Source organism: Anabrus simplex, chromosome 2, assembly GCF_040414725.1.
Source record: "Anabrus simplex isolate iqAnaSimp1 chromosome 2, ASM4041472v1, whole genome shotgun sequence".
Classification (NCBI taxonomy): Eukaryota; Metazoa; Arthropoda; class Insecta; order Orthoptera; family Tettigoniidae; genus Anabrus; species Anabrus simplex.
In genome coordinates this window covers 1,183,199,389-1,183,225,464 of record NC_090266.1, presented here as the reverse complement: position 1 = coordinate 1,183,225,464, position 26,076 = coordinate 1,183,199,389, and the positions used below count along the sequence as shown (strand labels likewise).

Sequence of the window (26,076 nt, the reverse complement as noted above, 5' to 3'; positions counted from 1 at the left end):
TTTCAGGTAGTCTATAAATGTATTTATTCAAAATTAGTTTTGGCAGGCTGAAGAACCCAACAGTTAACTAAAATGAGATCACTCCCAATATCACAAATCTCTTAGCAGGATCATGCATGCCATACTCTCTCCTGAACACCCTTTGCATGGCTATGAGTGACTTTGTAATCTAATAATTTTTTTACTAAAAATGCATGTACTGAGGAAACGTGTACTGCATCCTAACGAATGTACAGTAAAACAACAAGCAAAACTCAGGAAACAATTATTGATGCCTAACAAAGAATAACTTGCATATCGTTGAATGTTGGTAAGTGTATCTCCCAGAGTTTCTTCACATTCAGAAAGTATTCGCTTCTTCCTATCTGCTATCATTTGTTAAGATGGAAGCCATACTTTCCCGTGTCAACTTTGTTAATGTAACGACCACTGAATATCACTGTTAATTTGGTTAATGTAACTTAAATAAAGCTTTTCAGTTTGTTGAACACACTAGTTCGAAACATGGTATATAACACTATAACATACCTGTAAAAGAGAAATACATACTATACTTCCAGCCTCCACGCATTAGCTAAAAGTCCGATCCTTGCATTTCTGTATAGGTATTTAAAATCATGCTCAGTTTCATCCAATTAAATCCCCACCAGAATATGAATTTGACTCTGCACAATATGTGAGTAAAGACATGGACTAGTACTGTATGCTAACAATGCAGTAATTTTTCCCACATTGTCTCTAAAAGTCTGTACATACTATGAGCTACTAGCTGACTTAAGGGTAGGAACAAATAGGCTTTTATAACCAAGAAAATCTTATGAATGGTTTTAGACAAAGATGGTAGAGATATGATAGTTGTACTTTTGAAGAAGAGAAAAAAACAGGTTTACCAGTCCCCACTAATGTTATCCTGAATGTACGAGTTCCAACCTTTCAAAGAATGAAGGTATCGTCAAAATGAAGGAAAGGGCAATGGGAGGCTCCCTCTGACTTACAAATTGGGTAAGACTGGAGTCTGTGAAGAGAAACCAATGGAGGTCAAATGAAGAAATGAAAGAGAGGAACCTGTTTTAAGTAAGAGGAAGCAATGTTAGACTCAGGTTGGACCTCATGGTCATCACCCCATGATCTGAAGAGAAGAGTCCCCCTAGAAAGATGCACTGTGATAACATGGTTCAGTATTGAACATAAAATACATTTTGAAATTTATTGCCTTTCTATATTTATATTTTATACAAGAGATTGAACTATGCTTACCGTATAGGTTGGGCAGCAAGTCCATCATTCCAGTTTGCCCCAGGAGGATGACAAAACATAACTTGCAATATGAGCTTTAACGAATTCATCTTTTGGCTCAGGTACACATTGAAGTTGTACGCCCAATACCAGTCATACCTACAGACAAAAGAAACATATTTCAATCCAATAATAAGAAGTTGAGGGGAATAAGAAATAGACTATGTGAACAAGTTAATGAAGAAAGGAATGTACTCACTTCCCTGTAGCTTTCATAGGGGACAGGAAGCTTGTTATACTGTCAAATGCTATGCTAATTTTAATTTGGTTCATCTTGCTGGTCTGTATCATAAATGATATAGATATAAATGTTTTAGAGTAATATGAAGTTTCTACATGAAATCTGATTTAATTCCTTTCTTCATTTACAACAAAAAATCAGCATTATGTAGATTCATTCTTAACAGCCAACTGAATATGATGCGTATGAGAAGTTATATATAGCGAAGCATCGTGTCTTCCTCGTTAAGATGCTTTCTTGTTTAGCACACCATAAATTCAAAGTCCTAGCTCTGAGCTGTATTAAATCTACATAAAAATACCTTGCTTATCATATCACAAATTTTTCCTATTATTGCTTAGTGCAACCACATTTTCTCCAATCCCGGAAATGTTCTTTGTCATCACCTGTGTTTGGAATGTAATTTCCAGCAGAGCCCCCACCATCAGATGTAGGTGGGGGAAAGTTGCACAATAAAAAGATAATATAACTCATGATCTGATCATCACAAACACCTGGTTCAAAAAGCGTGATACTCATCTAATCACGTACTACAGTGGCTCCAATGCAACTCAGATTGACTACATCCTTGTGAGACGATGGAATTTCAAAGATATTCTGGATACAAAAATTGTTCCTTATGAAACCATCGCGATGCAACACCGACCTGTCATCTGTAAGCTACGGATGAAGTCGCCAAGAGCTGAATTCTTACCCAGAAATGGGCCTAAAAGAATCAAATGGTGGTGCTATAAGGAGAAGGAGGTCGACGTTGTTACAAAAATGACAGTGCCACCAATCACCACAGTTGAGGAGAGCTGGACTGAACTGAAAGACGCTGTTCATGAAGCCGCACGCTCTATTCTTGGAACAACTAAACCAGGACGACGTAGGATTGACAAAGACACGTGGCTTTGGCACGACGATGTTAAAGATGCAGTGCGGAAGACGAAACAGCTGTACCACAAGTTTCTTTCAGTTAAAACACCATCTCGTTGGAATGCCTACAAAACAGCCCGTAGTGAGGCGAAGAAGGTCATTGCTACAAAAAAAGCAAACCGATATGCAGACCTATATGCAAAACTTGACATGCGCAAAGGCAAGTGGCACATTTACCGGCTACTCAAATCGAGGCACCACAAAACGGAAGACATCCATCGTTTTTACGGCATCAATGACGAAAAACATCACCTGCCGGTCGACTGGAAGAAAGCACGAGAACGCTGGCGGAGCTATTTTGAGAAACGTTCAACCGAAGAATTTCCCCACCCACCAATCCCAACCACCACCGCTACTGAAGGCCCAGTGAAGGAAATTGACGTCACAGAAGTTCAGGCTGTTCTGGAGGAGATGAAACCAGTGAAAGCCACCGGCCCCGATGATCTTCCGGCAGAGTTCTGGTGCTCTGAACGGTGGGATGCGGCAATATGGCTAACACAGCTTTTCAATCAGATCATCAAAGAAGGTCAAATACCATCAGATTGGCGACGGAGCATTACCATACCAATCTTCAAGAAGAAGGGAAGTCCTGCCGATTGTTCTAATTAACACCCGATCAGACTTCTGAGCCACGCGATGAAGATCTTCGAACGTATTCTCGACAAAAGGATTCGCCATATAGCCAAACTTACAATGAACCAAGCTGGATTTGTGAAAAATTGTGGCACAACAGATGCAATCCATGCTGCACGGCTGTTAGTTGAGATACACCATGAAAAACATACGCCTCTTCATCTCGCTTTTCTGGATCTTGAGAAAGCCTTTGATCGGGTGCCACATGACCTAATCTGGCTAGCGCTACGAGAACATAGCATTCCAGAGCACCTTGTTTAGTGAGCACAGGTGCTCTACGTAGAACCAAGAAGTTATGTTCAAGCTGCCGCAGGAGCATTCAATAATTTCCGCATCACTGTAGGAGTACATCAAGGCTCTGCCTTATCACCACTGCTGTTCTTTCTTGTGATGGACACTGTTACATCAGCCCTGCACAAGCCAACACCATGGGCACTTCTCTACGCTGATGATGTCATGTTGGCTGCTGAGAGTAAGTCTGATCTCCAGCACCAAACAGAAGAGTGGAACAACCGACTAGCGCAATATAGGCTGCGCTTCAACAAAAAGAAGACAGAGTACATGACATTAGATTCTCGAGAAGTTGGAACCATCCACACTGATGGTGAAGATCTACCACGAGTAGAGAAATTTAAATATCTTGGCTCCACACTCTCTGATGATGGCAGACTTACTGATGAGGTCAACACAAGGATACACGCAGCCCAGCTGAAGTGGCGAATGACAACGGGTGTCACCTGCGACTGTCGAATGAAGGACCATCTGAAATCTGAGATCTACCGGACTGTTATCCGTTCCGTCACTCTCTACAGCACTGAGTGTTGGCCTGCTACGAAGGAGGTAGAAAGTCGACTAAGCATCATGGAGACAAAGATGCTTAGGTGGACAGCTGGCATCACTAGACTGGATCATATTTCAAACGACAATATTATGAAATGCTTTGGCGTTGCACCGATCCAGAAGAAAATGCAAGAAAACCATCTGCGCTGGTTTGGACATGTGTTGCGAGCAGAAGACAATACACTGGCAAAGTCAGCGTATACATTGGAAGTCACTGGAAAGAGGCCCTAGGGACGACAGAGACAGCGATGGATCGATACAGTGCACAACGACCTGAAAGCTGTAAGACTACATCCTGACATGGCCCGTGACCGAATTAAATGGAGACAACAAATCCACATAGCGGACCCTGCCACCAGGCGGGACAAACGCTAAAGAAGAAAAAGAAGTTATTTATTGTCTTTACATACCACTAACTACTTTTATGGGTTTTGGAGATGCTGAGGTGCCGGAAGTTTGTCCCACAGGAGTTATTTTACGTGCCAGTAAATCTGCCAACACGAGGCTGACGTATTTGAGCACCGTCAAATACCACCGGACTGAACTAGGATTAAACCTGCCAAGTTGGGGTCAGGAGGACAGCGCCTCAACCATCTGAGCCACTCAGCTTAGCCACAATTAAAAGGAATGGCCTGAAATTGCCGAGTTTCATGGGGTAAATTGCACTGCTGGGGAGTAAGCTGTTAGCTTCAGGAAAGCTCAGTTTTGCTTCATTCCAGTCAGAAGTTAGAAATGTATTGCATTTTGACTTGTATAGTGAAGGGTAGTGAATATTTATCATATGACAACTTACTTACCGATCAGCAACATAACTGTGAGAAATTTAGTAGCATGTTACATCATGATACAAACCACTTATCTTATGAGTAGAGCCTGGATTATACATAATTACATATTCAGTTCCCATATATGTAGCTTTAAAAAAAAGTCAGTGATTCACACACTAAAACATCCATTATTCCAGGAGTTTAAAGTTACGTATTTTTACATATCTTGATGCATAATAAATATTTTAATAAATATTACATATTTTAAATATTTTGAAGGATATTGCACATTTGAAAGAAAACACGATTTTTTTTTTTTTTTTCACTAATTTTACATTGACTTAAAACATCTGAAAATAGTTTTAAAAGCCTGCTTCGTCTCTAACATCTACAAATAATTTAATAATTGAAAATGAAGTATTCTGTCAAAGAATCGTATCCCTTAGCTATGTTGATGAAGTGAAGGGTGGGTCAATGACATGTCGCTGCTGTTATGGAAAAAGACACAAAGTGAAAGCTACTCAGGAAAGAAAACACTTGCTTGAACCATATTCTGAGTCACAGTTAGTGAATCGCTATGGCACCAGTCGCATCCAATCTAGCATCAAAGTTAATCGATTTGATTTTGATTGATGAAGCCATTACAAGTGACTGTAAAATCGTGCTATGCATAATGTGTGATGAATGTACTGGGTGCTTCATGAAGTCACAATTAGAACAGCATTTAAAAACTGATCTTCATGTGAGAAATAAAAAACGCGATCCGTTGAAGAAACAAGTTGTTCTTACACAAGGAGTGCTGGCACCTTCTTCGTCTTCTAGCAGTGAATTTAATCAAGATTTGTGCAAGACAATGGTCGCTGCAAATATACTATGGTATAACTTGGAGTGCCGAAGTTTCAAGGATTCCTAGCAAACATTGCAACCTCAATATTCCGGATGAATGAACACTCCGGAAAAACTATTTGAACTCCTGCTACATTGACACGATGGGAACGATTAGAGGTGAACTTGGCGATTCATACATTTGGTTTGCCGTTGACGAGTCGACCGATGCCTTGGGCCATTTCATTGCAAATCTCCTAGCAAGTAAATTGGCTCCAGAGGCTCCGTGTAAGTCTTATTTAATTCACTGGTAACCACTGGAACAGACAAATCATGCTACAGATTCATGATTCTACAATGGACTTAAAGAGGTAGGGATTAACGAAGAAAACGTGTTGGTACCCTACTCAGATGTTGGATCCTATATGCTAAAATCTATAGTTGCATTGTCTGTGTTTTACCCCAATACAGTCCATTTCACATGTTTGGCACATTGATTATATTGAGTACCTGAGCCCATAAAAGAAATTACCTGAAGTGAATGGTTTGTATCATCAAGAAGAAAAGTTTTCTGCAAATATCCCTATAGCATGCAGTACTACAAGAAACTGTTACCAAATGTGCCTTTACCTCCACAGCCTGTGATCACCAGGTGGGGAACATGGATAGAAGCTGCAAACTTCTTTAATGAAAATTTTGAAGCAGTGAAGTCAGTGGTGGAAACATTTCTTCCTGAAAATGCAGTGTGTGTGCGTGAGTGCCTTTCAAGATTCAAAGGTGGCTTTATCCACTGCATACATCACAAGCCACTTTAGCTGGATACCAAAAGCATTTCAAAGCTATCCCTCTATGAATCTATGTCTATAGTGGAAGATGCAATCAGTAAATTGAGTGTTGTGTCAGGAACAATCAGCAAGTGTGTTTCAGTACAATTCAATGATGTATTGAAAAAGAACCCAGGATACAAATTTTTTTCAAATGTATGCCAAGTATTTAATGGTGAGTCTGTGCAGCTTTCTGAGAATGAGAACATATCTTCCAGTATCATTCCTCATTGCCAGTGACTTCGTGTGAAGTTGAAAGGTCTTTTTCTGTCTATAAGAACATCCTAACAGACAGGAAGCATTTGATGACCGCAGATAATTTGGATAAATATTTAGTTATTACTTGTGCCTCCAGTTGAAAATTAGAGGTTGAATAATATCTGCACTTTTAACTTTTTTCGGTTCTGTTTCCTTTTTTGTGTACAAGAATACATCAAATAAAGCTTAGCTATTAAGCTACATATTTTTATATTTATTACAAATTTAGCTACATATTTTGTCAATTTTAGCTACATATTTATGTACATATTTCTCAATTTTATATTACATATAATCCGGGCTCTACTTATGAGGTTTTACAGTTATTAGAGACTCCTCATTTCTAACACAGTTGATAAAAAGAAGACGACTTTAAATCTTGTGAACATAAGCCATCAGATCCAACGATAGCACCACATTATTATGGACATGGACTCAGTGGGGCCAAACATACCCACAAAGCAACCACATATGACCATATTAATATATATTTTTTGCTATTGGCTTTACGTCGCACTGATACAGATAGGTCTTATGGCGACGATGTGACAGGAAAAGGCTAGGACTGGGAAGGAAGGGGCCGTGGCCTTAATTAAGGTACAGCCCTTGCATTTGCCTTGTGTGAAAATGGGAAACCACCGAGCTCGATAGCTGCAGTCGCTTAAGTGCGGCCTGTATCCAGTAATCGGGAGATAGTGGGTTCGAGCCCCACTGTCGGCAGCCCTGAAGATGGGTTTCCGTAGTATCCCATTTTCACACCAGGCAAATGCCGGGGCTGTACCTTAATTAAGGCCACGACCGCTTCCTTCCACTTCCTAGGTTTTTCCTATCCCATCTTTGCCATAAGACATATCTGTGTCGGTGCGACATAAAAGCCATCTTCAGGGCTGCCGACAGTGGGGTTCGAACCCACTATTTCCCGAATACTGGATACTGGCTGCAATAAGCAACTGCAGCTATCGAGCTTGGTTTTGACCATATGAATAGTACCCTCATTAATACTAATAACACCACTACTCTTTTGCCTGTTCAGTCCCCTGCTAAGTCAAAGGCCTTCCCATCTTTTCTTCCTTTACATTCCTCTGTCTTAATGCCATTCTCATCCAGTTCATCTCAGGACATGGACCAATGGGATGACTGATATCCTCTCCTTTACTGTACATCATTTGGATACCAATCTATCACTGTTTTCATCCACCCCATGCTGGTCTCTCATTCTACACGGACACAAAGAAATAAAACGTGTCTGTCCTTCCACAGTCTGCTTGCATAGAACTTCATTGCATTTTGAGGTGTAAAGCAAAATTTTGAAAACTTATATTTGAATTCCTACTGACCAGAATACAATATGCTTAATTTGTGCGAGTTTGCCATGAGCAATAACCTTCTAGATAAATCATTCATTTTCAAGAATATTTACCTTTCCTATACACAGACAAAATATACCTTAGCATTGATAATGGGTGGTGACTGTTTTAATGGGTCTGCCCAACTATAAGCCTGATCAAATGGCGTATGCCCTCCGGAGAGGCCTGGTGTGGATCCTTTCCTCGTAGATGGCCTATTAGATGACCTGCATGTCTGTGAAGATGAAGGCCCTACCTAGGATGATTTCTAATGCTGAATACGCCATACACACCCAGCCCCCGAGCCACTGGAATTAACCAATTAAGGTTAAAATCCCCGACCCTGCTGGGAATCTAACCCGTAACCCTCTGGACCAAAGGCCAGCATGCTAACCATTTAGCCATGGAGCCGGACATCAGCCTGATAAAAAGAATGATGAAATAACATTATAATTTTCTTTTTACAATTTGTTTTACGTTGCACCGACACAGATAGGTCTTATGGTGTCGATGGGATAGGAAAGGCCTGGGAGTGGGAAAGAGGCAGCTGTGGCCTTAATTAAGGAACAGCCCCAGCATTTGCCAGGTGTGAAAATGGGAAACCACAGAAAACCATCTTCAGGGCTGCCGACACTGGGGCTCGAACGCACTATCTCCCGGATGCAAGCTCACAGCTGCGCGCCCCTAACCACATGGACATTATAATCTAGGTGCTATGAGTGAATATACAGAAATAACAGATAAGGCTTTTACCATGGAAAAAATTAGTGCAACTTTGAATTCAAGGTAAGTGGGAATATGTGAAGAAAGCAACAACTGAAGCAGCAGAGAAATGCCTGGCAAATGAAGAGAAAGCAATTTATAAACCACGGAAAGCAAATAAGATACTAGAAATGCTGGAGAAAAGTGGACTATCTTCTAGGTAAATGCAATACTATAACAACTCAGAAACCTATTTAATAGAGAGACTAAAAATCTAAGAGAGAATTAGTATGAACAAAAGTGCATAGATATTGAGAAAGACATTATTAGAAGAAATTGGCCGAAAAATCAAAACAAACTGCCTGGGTTTTGCTGACGATTTAGCATTACTAGCAGTGGACATAAAAGAAGCAAAAACCCAGATATCAGAACTTCAAAACATTGCAAATAAAATTGGCCTCAAAATATCATTTGAAAAAACAGAAATTATGCCCCAAAAACCAACACAGCTAAAAGAAGTCACCATAAATGGTAATAAAATCAAAATAGTAACTCAGTTTAAATATCTTGGAGAAGTAATAACACATAACTTAAATGAAAAAATCTCAATCCAAGTAAGAACAAATAGATTAGCTAAAGCACAAAAATTAACATGGGATATCTACAAAAAGAAATGTCTATCAATAAATACAAAAATAAAACACTACAACACAGTTATAAAACCGGAAGCTACATATGCAGCAGAAACACTCTTTTACCTGAATAAACAATCAAAGACTGACAGACTTCAGAAAATTGAAAGGAGGATTGGAAGAACCTGTATCAACAAAAAATATCAGAAAGATGGACAGTGGCGGTTAATACCTAACAAAGTCGTGTACAAAGAGCTAGAACCCATTACAGATACTATGCGTAAGAGGAGACTGGGATTCTTTGGACATATCATGAGGATGCAGGACTCGAGACTTCTGAAACAACTAGTACAACACAATCTCGTCTCAAAAAATACCACAACAGGATGTAAATGGATCAGAGAAGTAAGAGAGGATCTGAAGGAAATAGGCCTTACAACAGAAGACACCAAAAATAAGATAAAATTGAATACAAAACTCAAGAATACAAACCTCCGCTTTACCCTTACACAAAACAAACCAACAACACGCACATTTTCAACTGAGGAAAGGGCACGAAGATCGGAGCGTCTGAAGAAGTACTGGGAGGACCGCAAAGCCCGAACAATCCCTTCAAAGAGACCTGAACGACGGACTGACTAAAGTGATCCTATGTGGTCATAAAAGAAGAAGAAGAAGAAGAAGAAGAAGAAGAAGAAGAAGAAGAAGAAGAAGAAGAAGAAGAAGAAGAAACACATAACGTGCATCAAAAGATGGTTCATAATTTTCAGTAAAAGAGTGTGAAATATACTATACGTAAGTAAGTATGATATGTTTTCACTTTTGGAGCTTAGCGTAAGAAACCAGTTGTTATTTCTTTCACAATAAATTATATCTCCAAGGTGAAACTTTTCTTGGTTAGTCATTTAATGTTGCACTAACACATCGAAGGTTTTCGGCAATGCAAAGATGAGAAAGGGCTAGGATTAGGAAGGAAGAGACCATGGCCTTAATTAAGATATAACCCCACTATTTGCCTGAAGTGAAAATCAAGAATCATGGGGAACCATCTTCAGGGCTGCTAATGGTAGGATTCTAACCCACCATCTTCAGAACGCAAGTTTACAGCTACATGACTACCTGCACAGCACACTTACTCAGTCAGGTGAAACTGTTGCTCATTATGGTTTGATGGAAAGTACTGTAATCAAGAGGTCTCTAATATTCTTCCTGATTCATTTTCATTGATAAGAATATTTTTTAACAGCCATAAATAGTATTCAATATTTTTAGAATAAATGCATGTAACTTTTTGGATTTAGAACTTCTTATGTTCCTCTTTTCAGAGAGCATCCAGGTCTATTATTAAACAGATTTGTTAAGTTAATGTTCATCATTCGAAATCAGTATGATTTTTGTGTTGACAATCATCCATTGTCAGACGTGAGTTAGACCAAATATTATCCTCTGCAAGCAGATATGGATACATTTCTTTGATCTTCAAGTTCATAGGTGTACTGTGTATGTCTTCTTTTCTCAAATACAGTGTGACACAAAAGTAAGTTTACATTCTGTTAAATTCATTTCTTTATCTTAATTTGTATTTAACCACAAGTTTGTAAGTTGGTGCTACATGATACTGTCAGGGTGAATGGATGGAACCTAGAAGAGACCCATGATTAACAACAAGTATTCATTTTTACATTCATTTTACTGAATTTCACTAAGTGTAAAGTTAATTTCGTGGTACCCTACATATTTCTAGTTCACAGTACAATCCTCACATTTCAGCCAGAGTGTCTTATAGCAATGGAGGCTGTCTGATTTGCAACAAACTTACAGAGTTCTTCTGTATAAACTGTATAGAATTTCATAATAATAATAATAATAATAATAATAATAATAATAATAATAATAATAATAATAATAGTAGTAGTAGTAGTAGAATAAGAAGAAGAAAAAATGGCATGTGCTCCAGATCTCCAGTCAAATTCGAAATACTTGCCTGTCTGAACCTGTGATATTTCAATATCTCTAGTTGAGAATATAACTGTAATTAATTGAAGCTAAGACACAAAAGGTGCTGAAGACTTTCTCAGAATATGTGTGTGGAAGAGAGACAGAGAAACAGGTGCAATTCCTCATGTGGACATATATATAAACTTAAGATCCTTTCTAATGTGCTACTCTACAAAATGAATAGCAGATAGTAGGTACCCTCATGTTATTATATAGTTAGAGAATGTATTAAGTAAGGACTACCGGACGAGTTGGCCATGCGGTTAGGGGGTGCACAGCTGTGAGCTTGCATCCGGGAGATAGTGGGTTCGAACCCCACTGTCGGCAGCCCTGAAAATGGTTTTCCGTTGTTTCCTATTTTCACACCAGGAAAATGGTGGGGCTGTACCTTAAGGCCACGGCTGCTTCCTTCTCAGTCCTAGTCCTTCCCGATCCCATCGTTGCCCTAAGACCTATCTGTGTCGGTGCAACGTAAAGCAACCAGCAAAAAAAAAAGTGAGGACTAAAAAACACATATAAAACTAAGGACAAGAAAACATTCAATGGAAAATAAAAAATGAAAGAAGACAAAATAGTGGATGATGAGGTTAATTTCACACACACACACACACACACACACACACACGATATATATATATATTCCTACTAGAAATGCATACTTACCTCTGAATTCCAAACCATACTAGAACAAGGAATGTATAAGCAAGCAACACAAATGCTCCACCAGAGCTCACACCAATTATCCAGTTATCTGAAGCTAAGGCAACTGCAGTACCAGTGGCTAGTGCAGAATGAACCACTGCTATAAAGAGAAGAGATGAAAACTGGAAGACAGGATCCACCCACTGACGAGCAAAGTTTTTCATTTCATCTGCAAATGAAAATGTGTGACATGAATAAGTAATTTAGTTCATCGCTTGAGCCTTATTTATGTTGCTCAAGACAAAAATCGAGAGTTCAAAAACTGTCATTTCTTTGAGCAAAAAGGTGATCATTGATGCTATAAGCCAAAGTTAACAAGGATCCACAGGATAGGTCCATCAAAAATCTAATAACAAATACCATTAAAGCAACTGCACCCCTTTCTTCTTAAAAACGGGTGTTCAAAGAACCTTGTAACACATTCCAGCTACTTGTGTACTGTATGGGAACAGCTACGAACGGCAACACCTTTATATTAGCAGCAGATCAATGGAGGGCACCATCCGTCGACAATAATTTATCATCTGCGGGTAAAGCAACATTCATGGCGTCCGGAAGTTCTACACCACCACAAGGACAACAAACCGTGACGGACGAGGAAACAATTAAACAAGCAAGGAGTCTTGAATCCAACGATTCTCCAAGTCCCACTCATCGTAAGAAGATCGCCATTGCTCCTGAGGATGACAGGTCCCGTGCATCGACTGGCAGTACCTATACAACACTGTCAGCCAATCCTGAAGCATCTCCAAGCGGCATATCACTTCTAAACATCAAAGAGAGTGATATTATAGCACCGTTTCATTTACCACCTGGGAATCGGTCTCCGGAATTTATGCTATCAAGTATTAGAAGCTATGCAGAGGCAGCAAAATATCCTGCACTGCCCTATCAAGTATGACAGTGCAGTGGCATAGCAAAAAACACCGGTCTACCTGCCCCATTCTACATAGTGAAGTTCAGGCATCTGAACCCGGACATCAACCATCCGAAAGCAATCTACCATATTATCACCAAGTTTCTGCCCAACGCCATACATGAATACAATCTAGAAATTCATTGGAGCAAAGATGGCTACAATATCAAAACTTCTAGACCATTCTACACAGTCCTAGTCAACTCCATAGGAATGGTGCACTTTGGAAAGCATGCTGCAGCACAGAACCTGGCTCAACAACCACAGCGAAACCAACCACCTTCGCGTCCAGCTCCCACCTTGTCAGTGGTGGCATACGGGGTCGATCGCAGTTACACTGAGGACAAGGTCGCTGCCCAACTCCAGCAGCAGCGACATCAAATCTTCCGGGTCATTCGTATCCGGAATGCCAACGGACCGACCTCGCTGATGCGTATCCTCTCCCGGGATACTGCAACATTGGACCAGCTACTGAGGGACGGTGTGCTGATCTACGCGAAGCAACATCGTGTGGAGGCCTCCCGCTCATCTCCACCACAGCGCAGGCGCTGCGATCGCTGTCAATCCTACGATCATCCTACTACTGCACCGTGCTTTCTCGACCAGGTATGTGCGATTTGCAGTGGTCAACATGCCTCACATGCTTGCATGAATAAGGGATCACCCAAATGCACCACCTGCGGCGAAGCTCATCCAACATTTTCAGTTAAATGCAAGGGTAAACCTCAACCTTCCCCCACTCAACCAGAAACCGTGCTACCTATCACTCCCATTGATCTTCCCACCCCGCCTTCCTCTTCCACTCTTCCCCCTCCCTCCACGGAGAACATTCTGTGATTCATCACTATGGTGCTCCAGAATGTTCTCCCCTTTCAACGTCCTAATATTCTGTATCAGGTCCAGTTAGCGGCGCGATTGATCTTCCAGACTCACTTGGACGCAACATTCTCTGGGACAAGAACGCACTGTGCATTCTTTCCCCTTGATCCTAGTCCACTATTTTAGTAAATGAAAATTTATTACAATAATGTATGTTCTTTGAGGGCCAAGCGCCCGCTGCTGGATCTGCAGATAGATCAACACAAACCGGATATCATAATTTTTAATGAAACATTTTTAACAAGGAAATAAAGTCCAAAATTTAAAAACCATACTTTCTACCGCTCCGATCGCCCCACCAGAGGCCGCGGAGGGGTAGCTATTAGTATTCATCAATCCATTCCCTCACAACAACATTATCATTATCTAAATGAATACCCATCTGAAAAATTAATCATAGAAATCATGATTGGAAATCAAATAATAGCTCTAGCAACAATTTATATACCTCCAGGTTCTCCCCTACCAACCAAATTTGTGGAATACATCGATCGTAAATATAGTACTACATTATTATCACAGATTTCAACATTATGTCATATATGCAGCAACAACAAACCACCTACAACCAACTATTACATGATATCCGGGGTGTTGACTTACCCTTCCCCTCCCCCACCCGCCCTATATCACAAACGACCCCTGATATTCTAATCCTCACCCCTAACCTAGCAACGAACTGTGACATCACTCTACTTCCTTCAATAGGCAGTGACCATGTTCCTGCCCTATTAACCGTCACAAATGTCCTAACTAATCCATACCAACATACCTGACGTCCTCCACCAGTCAGACAGTATAATCGAACCGACTGGGTAGCATACAGGCAAACAACAACAGACATAATACGCAATACTGACCCACCTACATCACCGCATGAATTACATGACGTAATTAAGACATTAGAATCCACACTAATTGGGAACATGCATCATTTTCAAAAATATTTTTTTTGAAAAGTACACCAATGAAATAGTACATAAACGTATTACATTGTGGTATGTTGCCTTGTTTTCTACCATTAAAAAAATATTTAATAGTGCCTTTCCGCAAGGCGAGTGAAACGGCCTCTGACGTAGGCGGCGCGCTGTGACGTCACGATCCAGTACCGCATGGAGCTCTACCAGCCGTTGTGCATCAGCCGTTGCTAAAAGCCGATTGTTTATTATTCATGATCGCGAATAACTTCGAAACGACAGAAGAAAGGTTCAAAACAACACAGTCAGACAATCTACCATGTGTAGACGTCATCATTCTTGAAAAATGTGACTTTTGTAGCCGCAGAAATTAGCGGATAACAAGCAAGTTTGTAAGTGGCGTCTTTTATATACATGCAATGTACTGTAACCCATAGTATTAGGATAACAACGAACCTGGATAGATATCACATCACTTTCAACATTTCCTTCTAGACTGATTCCCCTATTAAAGAATAACATTACATTTTCGGGCTTTCAGCATTAGTAAAGTAAGAAATCGGATTTCAGCACTAACATAACATAACATAGTCCGCTTCTGTGGTGTAGTGGTTAATGTGTGCCACTCCCGGAGGCCCGGTTTCGATTCCTGGCTCTGCCATGAAAGTTGAAAACAAATAGTACGAGGGCTGGAACGGGGTCTACTCAGCCTCGGAAGGTCAACTGAGTAGAAGGGTTTCGAATCCCACCTCAGCCATTCTCGAAGTGGTTTTTCGTATTTTCCTACTTCTCCACCAGGCACCTAAGGCCACGGCCGTTTCCTTCCCTCTTCCTTGTCTATCCCTTCCGATCCTCCCATCCTCCAACATGGCCCCTGTTGAGCATAACAGGTGAGGCCGCCTGGGCGAGGTAATGGCCCTCCTCACCAGTTTCATCACCATACTCAAAGTCTCACGTTCCAGGACACTGCCCTTGAAGTGGTAGAGGTGAAATCCCTCGCTGAGTCCGAGAGAAAACCAACCCTGAAGGATAAACTGATTAAGAAAGAAAGAAAGAAGGAAAGAAAGAAAGATCATAGTACTGTAGGTCTATAACCTATCATTTCTGAAAAAATATATATTTATGGTTGGGGCAACTGGCCTACCCACTTCCGGGGCCCATGAAAGAGAATTAAATATATTTGTGGAGGGAAAAAGTTAAACATGATAAAGATAAATATGACTTCATCTAGTTTTCACAAGTTGGGCTGAGTGGTTCAGACGGTTGAGGTGCTGGCCTTCTGACCCCAACTTGGCAGGTTCGATCCTGGTTCAGTCCGGTGGTAGTTGAAGGTGCTCAAATACGTCAGCCTCGTGTCGGTAGATTTACTGGTACGTAAAAGAACTCCTGCAGGACTAAATTCCTGCACATCGGCGTCTCCGAAAATCGTAGAAGTAGTTAGCGGGGCGTGAAGCCAATGACATTAATTACATTTGGCTTTTAACAAGCTGAGCATATCAGGAAAGAAATGTGTCCTGGTGACATTTTGGTCGCTCAATACAGGAATGTCTTTGGGTGCTGTGACTTTTACTTTTTTTGTTTTGTTTTTGCTGTTTGCTTTACGTCACACCGTCACATATAGGTCTTATGGCGACGATGGGACAGGAATGGCCTAGGAATGGGAACAAAGCGCTCGTGGCCTTAGGTACAGCCTCAGCATTTGCCTGGTGTGAAAATTGGAAACCACGGAAAACCATCTTCAGGGCTGCCAGCAGTGGGGTTCAAAACCTTCTATCTCCCGGATGCGATCTCACAGTTGCGCGCTCCTAACCGCACGGCCAACTCGCGCGGTATTTTTACCCTTCGGTTTATTGACTTGGCTTGTATAAACTAAAACTTAGGCTAAGTTGGATAATATTTTAAACACCTACATCACTATTTTCACCTGTGTGCAATTATGTTATTTATTTCATTAATGTTATGATAATTATTATAATTGAGCATTGTTAACTTACAAGACCCCAACAGACAAGCATTGGTTTTGTGTAGAGTTATACATTTGTTAAATTCACGTTGTTTCCTTTCATGATGTACACGCCTATTCTTTGTTACATTATAGAGTATTTAGATATAGCCTAAATTTCTTTACCAATTAAGCTCTTCAATAAAGACATACATAACTGTCCCATGCCAAGATATATTGGTAGAATTAGAGCTGTCTAAATGGTTCATAACCCCTTTGATTTATTATCTTGACATGGATCACCCAAAACATAGGTTAGGTTTGGAGAATACTTTAATAATCAGCATTATTTAATGCACTGTTTATTACTTTCATATTCCAAGATGTAATTGAAGCATTTAAATAAAGCATCATACATTAAAATTTAAAGTTTTACCACTAGAACAGCTGACATGGAAAAGTGATTTGAAAATTCAAACAAATTTATCTTATGTTAAAATCTTCAAAAAAATAAACTGTAGACTCTTCCGATATATCACCAGCATTTCTCCGGCTCGCCAAAATCCATTTCCCCCTAGTTTTAGCGTCTTTGGAACATGTATAAACAATTTGTTTGGTATGGTATGCGATGTGCTATTGAACATCGGAACTCTACACCATTTATAAGTTTTCTGCCTCACTGTCTGCGCAGGATTCATTTTAAGTCTAAAATATACCACTCAGATTATTATCCGATGTATAGACCTCGAATTTAACCATATTAGGCACTAACGTAAAGTAGAAATACGCGAAGTGTATCCTGCTTCTCACAGCGCACTATGTGTTATTTAGTCTGCTAATTCAGTCAACCTGTACGATGACGTCAGACCAATGAGATCGCGTACTTGCGTGACGTGACATTTTCGTAGATTTTTATCATGTTTTGAGTTATTATTTGTACATTCTGGTCACATTTTTGAATTCTGCATGCAATTTTGAATCAGATTAGCATATTTTTAATTAAAACCCCGGATCATGCATGTTCCCTATTACTGCCGACAGACTCCATATTCCTCGCCACACCTCCCATCCCTCCAAACCTCCCCTCCCACCTAACCACCTAAAGCACTCCAGCTATTAAAATATTCCCATGACCTTTACAAGGCATACCTCCGCACCCGTGACCCAAATATCCTTCGCGAACATAGAACTCCCCTTAGACATGCTCGTTCATTCATCAAGGCTATGAAAAGAAAAGCCTGGGCAAATACTTGTACTGAATTATCCAACACGACTGATACTCGCAAATATTGGACCAAATTAAAACAACTGACACACACAAAGATATCCTACCCCCATTATCCAATAATACATAACAAATCCGCACCCAGCGATCCTAAAGTAAAGGCCGACATTTTCGCAGATCATTATAGAGTAATTTTCTCGCCGTCTTCCAACCCCCATTTCTACCATCCCGACCATGCTGTAATAACCGAATATGCGGATATCACTCAACCTCCTCTTCGACCTAGCTTTGAACCTCTTTCCGCCCCTGATTCCCAACATCCCCTAAATGTTCCTATTACAGTACAAGACATAAAAGACGTACTCAGGACCAAAAAGAACACTGCCCCTGGTCTAGATCAGATTACTTACCGACACATCAAAGAAGCTCCACATCCTTTCCTACAACTCCTAAGTGCAGTATATACTATCATTCTCCATACTGGATTCTTTCCTGCCCATTGGGGACATGCTACTATTTTGTTATTTATAAAACCTAAAAAAAACTACCATCTCTCATAAATTCATATCACCCTATCAGCCTTCTAACAGTGTATTCTAAAATCTTAGAAACCATCCTCGCATGCCGTATATATTCCTATCTCAACTCCCTCCATCTCATACCTCAATCGCAAGCCGGTTTCCATCCTCAGCACTCCACACATGACCACCTCTTTCATATCTCTGCATCCCTCACAAAATATTTACCTCCCAAAAACTGTGCAGCCCTTATCAGTCTAGACGTTGAGAAAGCCTTTGACAAGGTATGGATCGACGGACTGATATTTAAACTTCGTCACCTCCCGCTACCTATGACGATCATCCGTTTCCTCACCAACTTTCTTAAATCCCACACAGCCGAAATCAATATCCATAATACATTATCCTACATCTTTTCTATTAAAGCAGGAGTCCTACAAGGTAGTCCATTGTCACCGCTTTTGTATATCTTGTTTTGTATCGATATTCCCCAACCTCTTCCCCCACTCAGATTATATCAATTTGCTGACGACATAGCAATACTGGCTCTAGGAACTAATAACCGATCCCTGCAATCTCAATTACAAACCTACTTAAATGAGCTCGAACAATGGCTGAATCTTTGGCACATCAAAATCAATGTAAGCAAAACACAATTTATAATTTTCCGCAATTGTAAACGTAGATGCCGTCCTACTAACCAAATTTATCTATCCTTACATAATCAACCCCTTACCAAAACCACCACTCTTACCTACCTAGGCATCACTTTTCAAAATAATTTAAAATGGAATATACATTTGGACCAGATTTACAAAAAGACATCCCGCAGGTTTCACCTTCTCCGCTGGTTGTTAGTTCAAACCTGGGGATTAAAAGCAACACAGATTATTAATACGTACAAAGCTTTTGTTCGACCTGTTATCACGTACGCCTCCTTATCCTGGATATCCGCCTCCCTTCTCCAATACCTCGACATATTAAAACTAGACCGTCACGCCATCCAACTGGCTTATCACCTCAGACCAGAAACTAGACTCGAAGTAGTAAATGACCTTTATACATTCCCAACAATCCTTTCTCATCTACATTCTATTCGTCTTCGCTATTTACAGAATGCTGTCTCCCGCAGCTCATCTGAACCTTTAGAAACAATTAGCCTTTCTCCTCTCGCCACCGCCATCCTTACAAACCAACCAACACCTCTTATCAAACACCTCTTTCCACCATCGGCCTCAGCCCACAGCTAAATCTAAACGCACATAAAGTTATGGACCACTGCAGATCACACAATTCTGACTGAGGTTCTTTTTCCGGTTATTTTTCCATTGCCACTTTACACATTTAGTGGAATTAATGGCCATACCACCGCCATCTCTGATTACATTTGTGTTCAGTGTATGTGTGACCTCTCAGAACTTATGACGACTTGGTTTTTTCACTTGGACAAGAATTGGTTATTAATATTATGATATTGCTTGTACATCTAAAATCCGATCTTGTTTATCATTTCATTCCATATTCTTTCTCTTCAAGAAAAAAATGTTTACTGTTCTTATGTTAAGTTTGTAGTGCTTCATACTTCAAGAAACAGACTTTCATTTCTGCTGATGTATTCTACAAAAGAAGACTTTTTTTTTTCCTGACTTTTGCAAAACGTGTGCTATTAGCACACACTCATATAAAACATTTCACAACAAATTATTGTACATGTAATTGGCCAAAGAGTCCCTTTGTTGGACTGGTGACCCGCTCCCCTAATGGGGAGAATGAAATAACTATTAGAATAAAAAGAACCTTGTAGTCATGCAATGTAGTGTATTTCTTATGACTTGACTCTATATCGTTGGCTTATGGAAGTGGGTAGTTGATGCAAAAGGACCTCAGATAGAAAGAAAAAAAAGAGAGAGAGAGAGAGAGTGAGGGTGTGTGTGCGCGCGCGCGCGTGCGCGCGCAGGTGGGTGGGTGGTTTAACATCGCATTAACTCACTTAAGGTTTTCAGTGATTCAAGGATGGGAAAGGGCTAGGATTGGGAAGGTACCAGCAGTGGCCTTACTTGAAGTACAGCTCCAACATTTATCTAGTGTGAAAATGGGTAACCATGAGAAACAATCGTCAGGGCTGCCGATAGTAGGATTCAAACCCATCATCTCCCAACTGCAAGATCACAGCTAAATGACCCTAACTGCGTACCTAATTCGCCCTGTTTTAGGTAGTAGATACTACTATAACATATCATAGGAATAGTATACATTACATTATGGCAATCTTTTCATGCAGTCAATCTGAAAGTTACAAAAACCTTAAGAACATTCAGCCTGCTTAGCTCACGATGGCAGATTTGATCCTGAATCAGTTTGTCTGATATTCAGCTTAATTTTAGATGAGTAACTCAAATGTTTCTTCTTTTTTCATAAGTTTATTCATGGAATTAATTCTGAACACTTGGCTAGTGATATTAAAATAGCAAAATAGCTTTCCAAATTAGTATAAGATCATCCAGTTTGATTTGTAAAGATATCTGAATACAATTTTGATTAACTGATTTCTGAAGTGGCATTGTTACGCCTGAAGGAAAATAAAGCAAGAGGTCCTGACAGAGTTATCACCAGAACTTATGAAATATATGGAGGACAAGATAAAGAATGCTCTTATCTAAGTAGTTACTGACTGTTACAAAAGAGGAGTAGTCCTCCTTGATTTTGTTCACAGTAAGACTGTATTATTTTTCCAATTGTAATTAAGAGAATTTTCCACCTTTCAGGACATTTTTATTATTGTCCTATATTTAGGACAATTACTGTACAATTGAGTGAATGTCAATACAGATCCATATAATGATGTTCATAAATTGTTTTTTTGTTGTTTTTTACAATTTGTTTTACGTTGCACCATCACAGATAGGCCTTATTGCAATGATGGGATAGGAATGGGCACAGAGTGGGAAGGAAGCAGCCATGGCCTTAATTAAGATACAACCCCAGCATTTGTCTGGTGTGAGAGTATTATTACCTGGGAGGGGAAATGGAATGGCCTGTTCTGATTATAGAACCCTCCACCTTCTCCCAAATGCTTCCAAAATAGTGCTCAACATAATAAAGAACAGAATTAGGCTAAAGGAAAAATAATACAATACATAGACCATGACCGATTAGGTTTCAGGGTAGGGAAAGGAACTAGAGATTCAATTCTTGCTCTAGTTATAATTTTGAGAGGTGACTTGAATTGAATAGGAATATACATGCAGCCTTCATAGACCTTGAAAAAGCCTCTGATAAAATGGATTGGAAACTTTTCTTTTAAACCATGAAAAAAGTAGGAATAGACTGGAAGGACAGACACTTAATACTGAATGTGTAAAAGCCACAGCAAACTGAAATTGAAGTGAACAAAAAGCAAAGAAACTGGAAAAAAAAGGAAATGTGAAAGACAGGGCTGCTCACTTTCACCTCACTTATTCAATATGTAAATAGAAGAGCCAATAGCAATGATGAAAAGAAAAACAGCTGGTATTAAAATTAATGAGAAACCCGTGCAGTGTATGTATACAGTATGCAGATGATATTGGCATCGTTGTTGGCAGAACAAAGGAAATGAATGGAAGAACACTAACAGCTTTGGCTGAAATCCTCTCCAAATAGAACCTCAAAATAAACACTACGAGAGCCAAGAAAGCAGTTCGGATTATGTAGCTGTGAGCTTGCATTTGGGAAAGAGTAGGTTCAAAGCCCACTTTCAGTGGGCCTGAAGATGTTTTTCCAATGTTTTCTATTTTTTGCACCAGACAAATGCTGGGGCTGTATCTTAATAAGGCCATGGTCAACTCCTTCTCAGTCATTGCCTTTCCTATCCCATAATTGCCATCAGACCTCTACGCGTTGGGACATAGAGCAAATAGCAAACACTAAGATGAAAAAGACAATGGTTATAAGTAAGGCCACTCAAAGATCTAAGACTCAAATAAATATTGGCAATTCAAAAATTGAACAGGTAAGCCAATTTTGTCATCTTTGAAGCACTGTCACCAGTGGCTACAGAGTATCCATGGGTAAAGAACAGCCATGGCTAAAGAAGCCTTCTACAGCAACAGACAACTGCTAAGCAGTAAGTACATAAACACAGAAACAAGGAGAGCATTTGTGAAGAGCTTTGTTTGGTGTGTACTTGCGTATGGATGGGAAAGCTGGGCACTGAAATGCTAAAGATAGAGAGTGGAAGCAATGGAGATGTAGATTTGGAGAAGAATGACCCGCGTAAGGCATACCAAAAATACGGGTCACAATTTGTACTGTCCCACCTTAATATTGTGTGGTCTGCTACAGATACTTTATTATTTCTGGGACTTAACTTCTACTTTCTTCCTTACACTTGTGCTCATTTGCATTTCATGAACTGTCACCCTCTGCTCCCAATCATAGACTGGCCGCCATATTAGATGATCTGCTGCTTCCTTCGCATTCCACGACGTCAAGTCCTTAAACGTTCTTTCGCCACTCGTACTTTCTCCAACCTCTTGATGACTTATAAATACTTGCCACCTTGTCAGTTCAGCAGATGGAATTGAGAGAGTGACCATAGTGCACGTATCAGCACAAAGGTCATAATTGGAAAGAGCGGGTATCTGCTCCACGATTCGTCGTTTGAATCTCAGCAGGTGAGAGATGTGGAAACAAGCTTACATAAGGTTAAATTATCACTTTTCCTACATGACACCCTTGGCAGGATTTGGGGGAGTGGTCAACACCAAATGTCTGAGCTATATTCTTAATAGTTGCAATAATTCTCTGGGCAGAACCAAATATTATGTATATTGAGGCGGATTATTGAAACTGAACGTACGTCTGTCATAACTTTTTCATGGACTAAATTACTCATTTTTCATGTTGTGCTCCTCAGGTTCCTTTTCTCCCCAGTCCTTTGTCATTATTCTTTTGTATACAAGATTTGTATAGATCCATCGGAAAATGGTTAATGGTAAACCGATCTGTATCCAAGTCACAAACTAGATGGCTCTCTCTATGCCTGACAGCTTATTGTAAAAGTAATCATATTTTTGGTATATTCTTTTAAATTTCTGGATTACTGACTGACTTGGCTAGTTTGTAATCACTAATCACTATTAGTTATATTCGGTATCTTATTGTGTAAATCAAACAGGTGTGTCCTGTACATGGTTAGTTGTCAAAACTTTTCATGGTGTTCGTTTATAATGGTTGCATCCCAGTCATTTGAGAGATGATTGTTTGTTGATAAATTGCCTTTTGCAGTTGTTAAATTAAGACTGTAATGATTGTAGGGGTTATACTGTATTCAAGATTTAAAGATTTCCACCATATTAACTGACTTCACATGTAGACATAATAAAAAGCTTTTGGGCTTGTGCCGTGTCAAGAAAACAAGGTGAAAATCTTTACATTTCACAGAGAACTTTGCTACGCATCTTCAGAAGAAAATCTTGATTGTTCTCAAGGAAAACTTCTTCACTTCACATGTATTTGCACAAATCCCTTGTGAAGTTAGAGAGGGTGAATCAAATTGCCAAAGGTCATGAATGACACTGCTAAATATTCAGATATTCCCTTATTGTAACAACTTATTATTTTTTCTCTTTTCCTGCTGGGGAAATATATATATATGTATATGAAGGGTATAAAGCAAAAAGGGGCTCAGTCACATTTACTAATTTTTTCAGGAAACTAATTTTAAAGTTTGTAACTATGCATTTGCCTTATGTTTAATATTATTACATATTACACTTGTACAATATGCACGTAGATATATTGGGATCATTGTTTCATACTAGTTTATGCTCATGTGAGCATTATCATTGATAGGTAAATTTAAACAGCTTTGTACTACTATCAGAACCATGGAAAAACTAGCCCAGTCCTGTACTCGGCCTTTTAGTCCCTTGAATATTCGGTTGATAACTAAACCACCATCCTATTACAGAATGTAACAAATGCTTTATTTAGTGTATAGATTACAATTATTTTAGAAATCAACAAAGTTATAAGATATATACATTGCTCAACACTGACAACATGCTGTTTGAAATCTTTTAAATTTTGACGTCCAGGATTTTGAATCGCCTTGATATCCAAGATGTTAGTCAGTGTAGGGAATCGAAGAGAAGAATTCTTCTTGCTACATACACCATAAATGAAACATTGTGTCATATTCAGCTATATTTATTTGACAACAACATACAAAAAATGAAAACATGTATGCAGAACGTGCTGCAAAGAGTAAACACATACACAGAACTTGCTCAAAAGAGAAAACATGAATAAACACAGCACTATCTTCATCAGTTCTCCACATCCTCCCCACCCTGGTCGATCTCCAATGGAATGACCAGCTGAACACATCGGCTGATAATAGTCCCATCAGCTTTCTGGAGGTAGAGTGTATGCACCTTCCCATCTCTGCCTGGTCTGGTCTCAGTGATTAACGCCCTCTGCCATATGTGCCTCGGTCGTACATCTTCTTGCAGTAAAACTATGCCTCCCACCTGGCACTCTATTGGTAGTTTCTTAGGACGCTGGACCTCATTGTAGCTTCTTAATTCTAAAAGGTACTCCTTCTTCCAACTCCTCAGAGAGTCATTTTGTAACTTCTGCCTGTGCCCAACTTCTTTTCTCACGTTTATCTGGATGCTGGGCTCGGGACTGGTAAGCAAGGCTGTGAAGCGTTCACCATGAAAAAAATGACTTGGCATTAGCACAGTAAAACTTCGTTTATACGTTTTCCAGGAGACCGAAGGAAAAAATCATGTAAGTGTGGAAAACGCTTCAATGAAATTCTGTAAATGTGAAACTGATTATATTCCAAAATATTTATGGCAATATGAAACAATATAAGCACAAAAGAAATGCACCCAGATTTAAAAAAATGCATAGAGGGGGAAAAGATTCACTTTACAGAATAAAGTAGTCAGTTATCTTGGTTTGTTTTTTGCTGGCTGTGGCTCTTCGGTATCATAGTCGTCATTACTATTGCCACCATTATCAGGAGCATCAGCATTATCATCGATGATATTACAATCATCATCAGAACTCCCTCAAAATCCACCTTTTCGGAAACAATTTTGTACTGTAAGTTCTGAAACACGGTGCCATGACGCTGCGATGTAATGCATTGCCTATCAGAGGAGAAGAAATTAATTTGTTATTTTTAATTTTTTTTGAAGACACGAGATTACTGTAACAACAACAACTCAAAGAATCATGTCCTTTAGAGCCGCTTCACACTAGGCGACCGGAATCGGCTACAAAGAGGCTCATGTGAATTCCGTGTCGCCGAGCAGTAGCCCACCACGCTACTTAGCCGCCTTTTACAGTCTACTGCCAGTTTTCATCATCTTCTTGCCTCTTATTATTGTCGAAAAGAAAGATGGAAAGAGAGCATCGTAGGTTTCATTCACATCCTATGTTGAAAGATCGTTTGGAAAAACGTTTTTTCTATAAATTATTCAACTATTTATGTGATGACCAAGTTTATTAGTTACTTCAGGATGTCAAAGAAACCTTTTGATGAACTCTTCTAAGGTGTGAAAAAAGATATTATGGGAATGGACACCAAGTTGAGAAAAGTAAAACCAGCTAAAGAAAAATTAGCCTTAACTTTGAGGTAGTTGAACTGAGATGATCATTACTCAAGACCATGCATTTCTCTTCTCAACTCTACTGCTACA

At 39.7% G+C, this 26,076-nt stretch overlaps 1 protein-coding gene across 1 annotated transcript in view; it reads right to left on the bottom strand.

Annotated features, from left to right (window-relative positions):
* Positions 1-26,076, bottom strand: part of Arms (Ankyrin repeat-rich membrane spanning) — a 485,159-nt gene that overhangs the window by 204,918 nt on the left and 254,165 nt on the right. Inside the window, exons 15-16 of the mRNA XM_067142156.2 lie at positions 11,944-12,151; positions 1,258-1,395 (exon numbers count right to left, since the gene is read on the bottom strand). Coding sequence (XP_066998257.1) covers positions 1,258-1,395; positions 11,944-12,151 — 346 coding nt within the window. The remainder of the gene's footprint in view (positions 1-1,257; positions 1,396-11,943; positions 12,152-26,076) is intronic.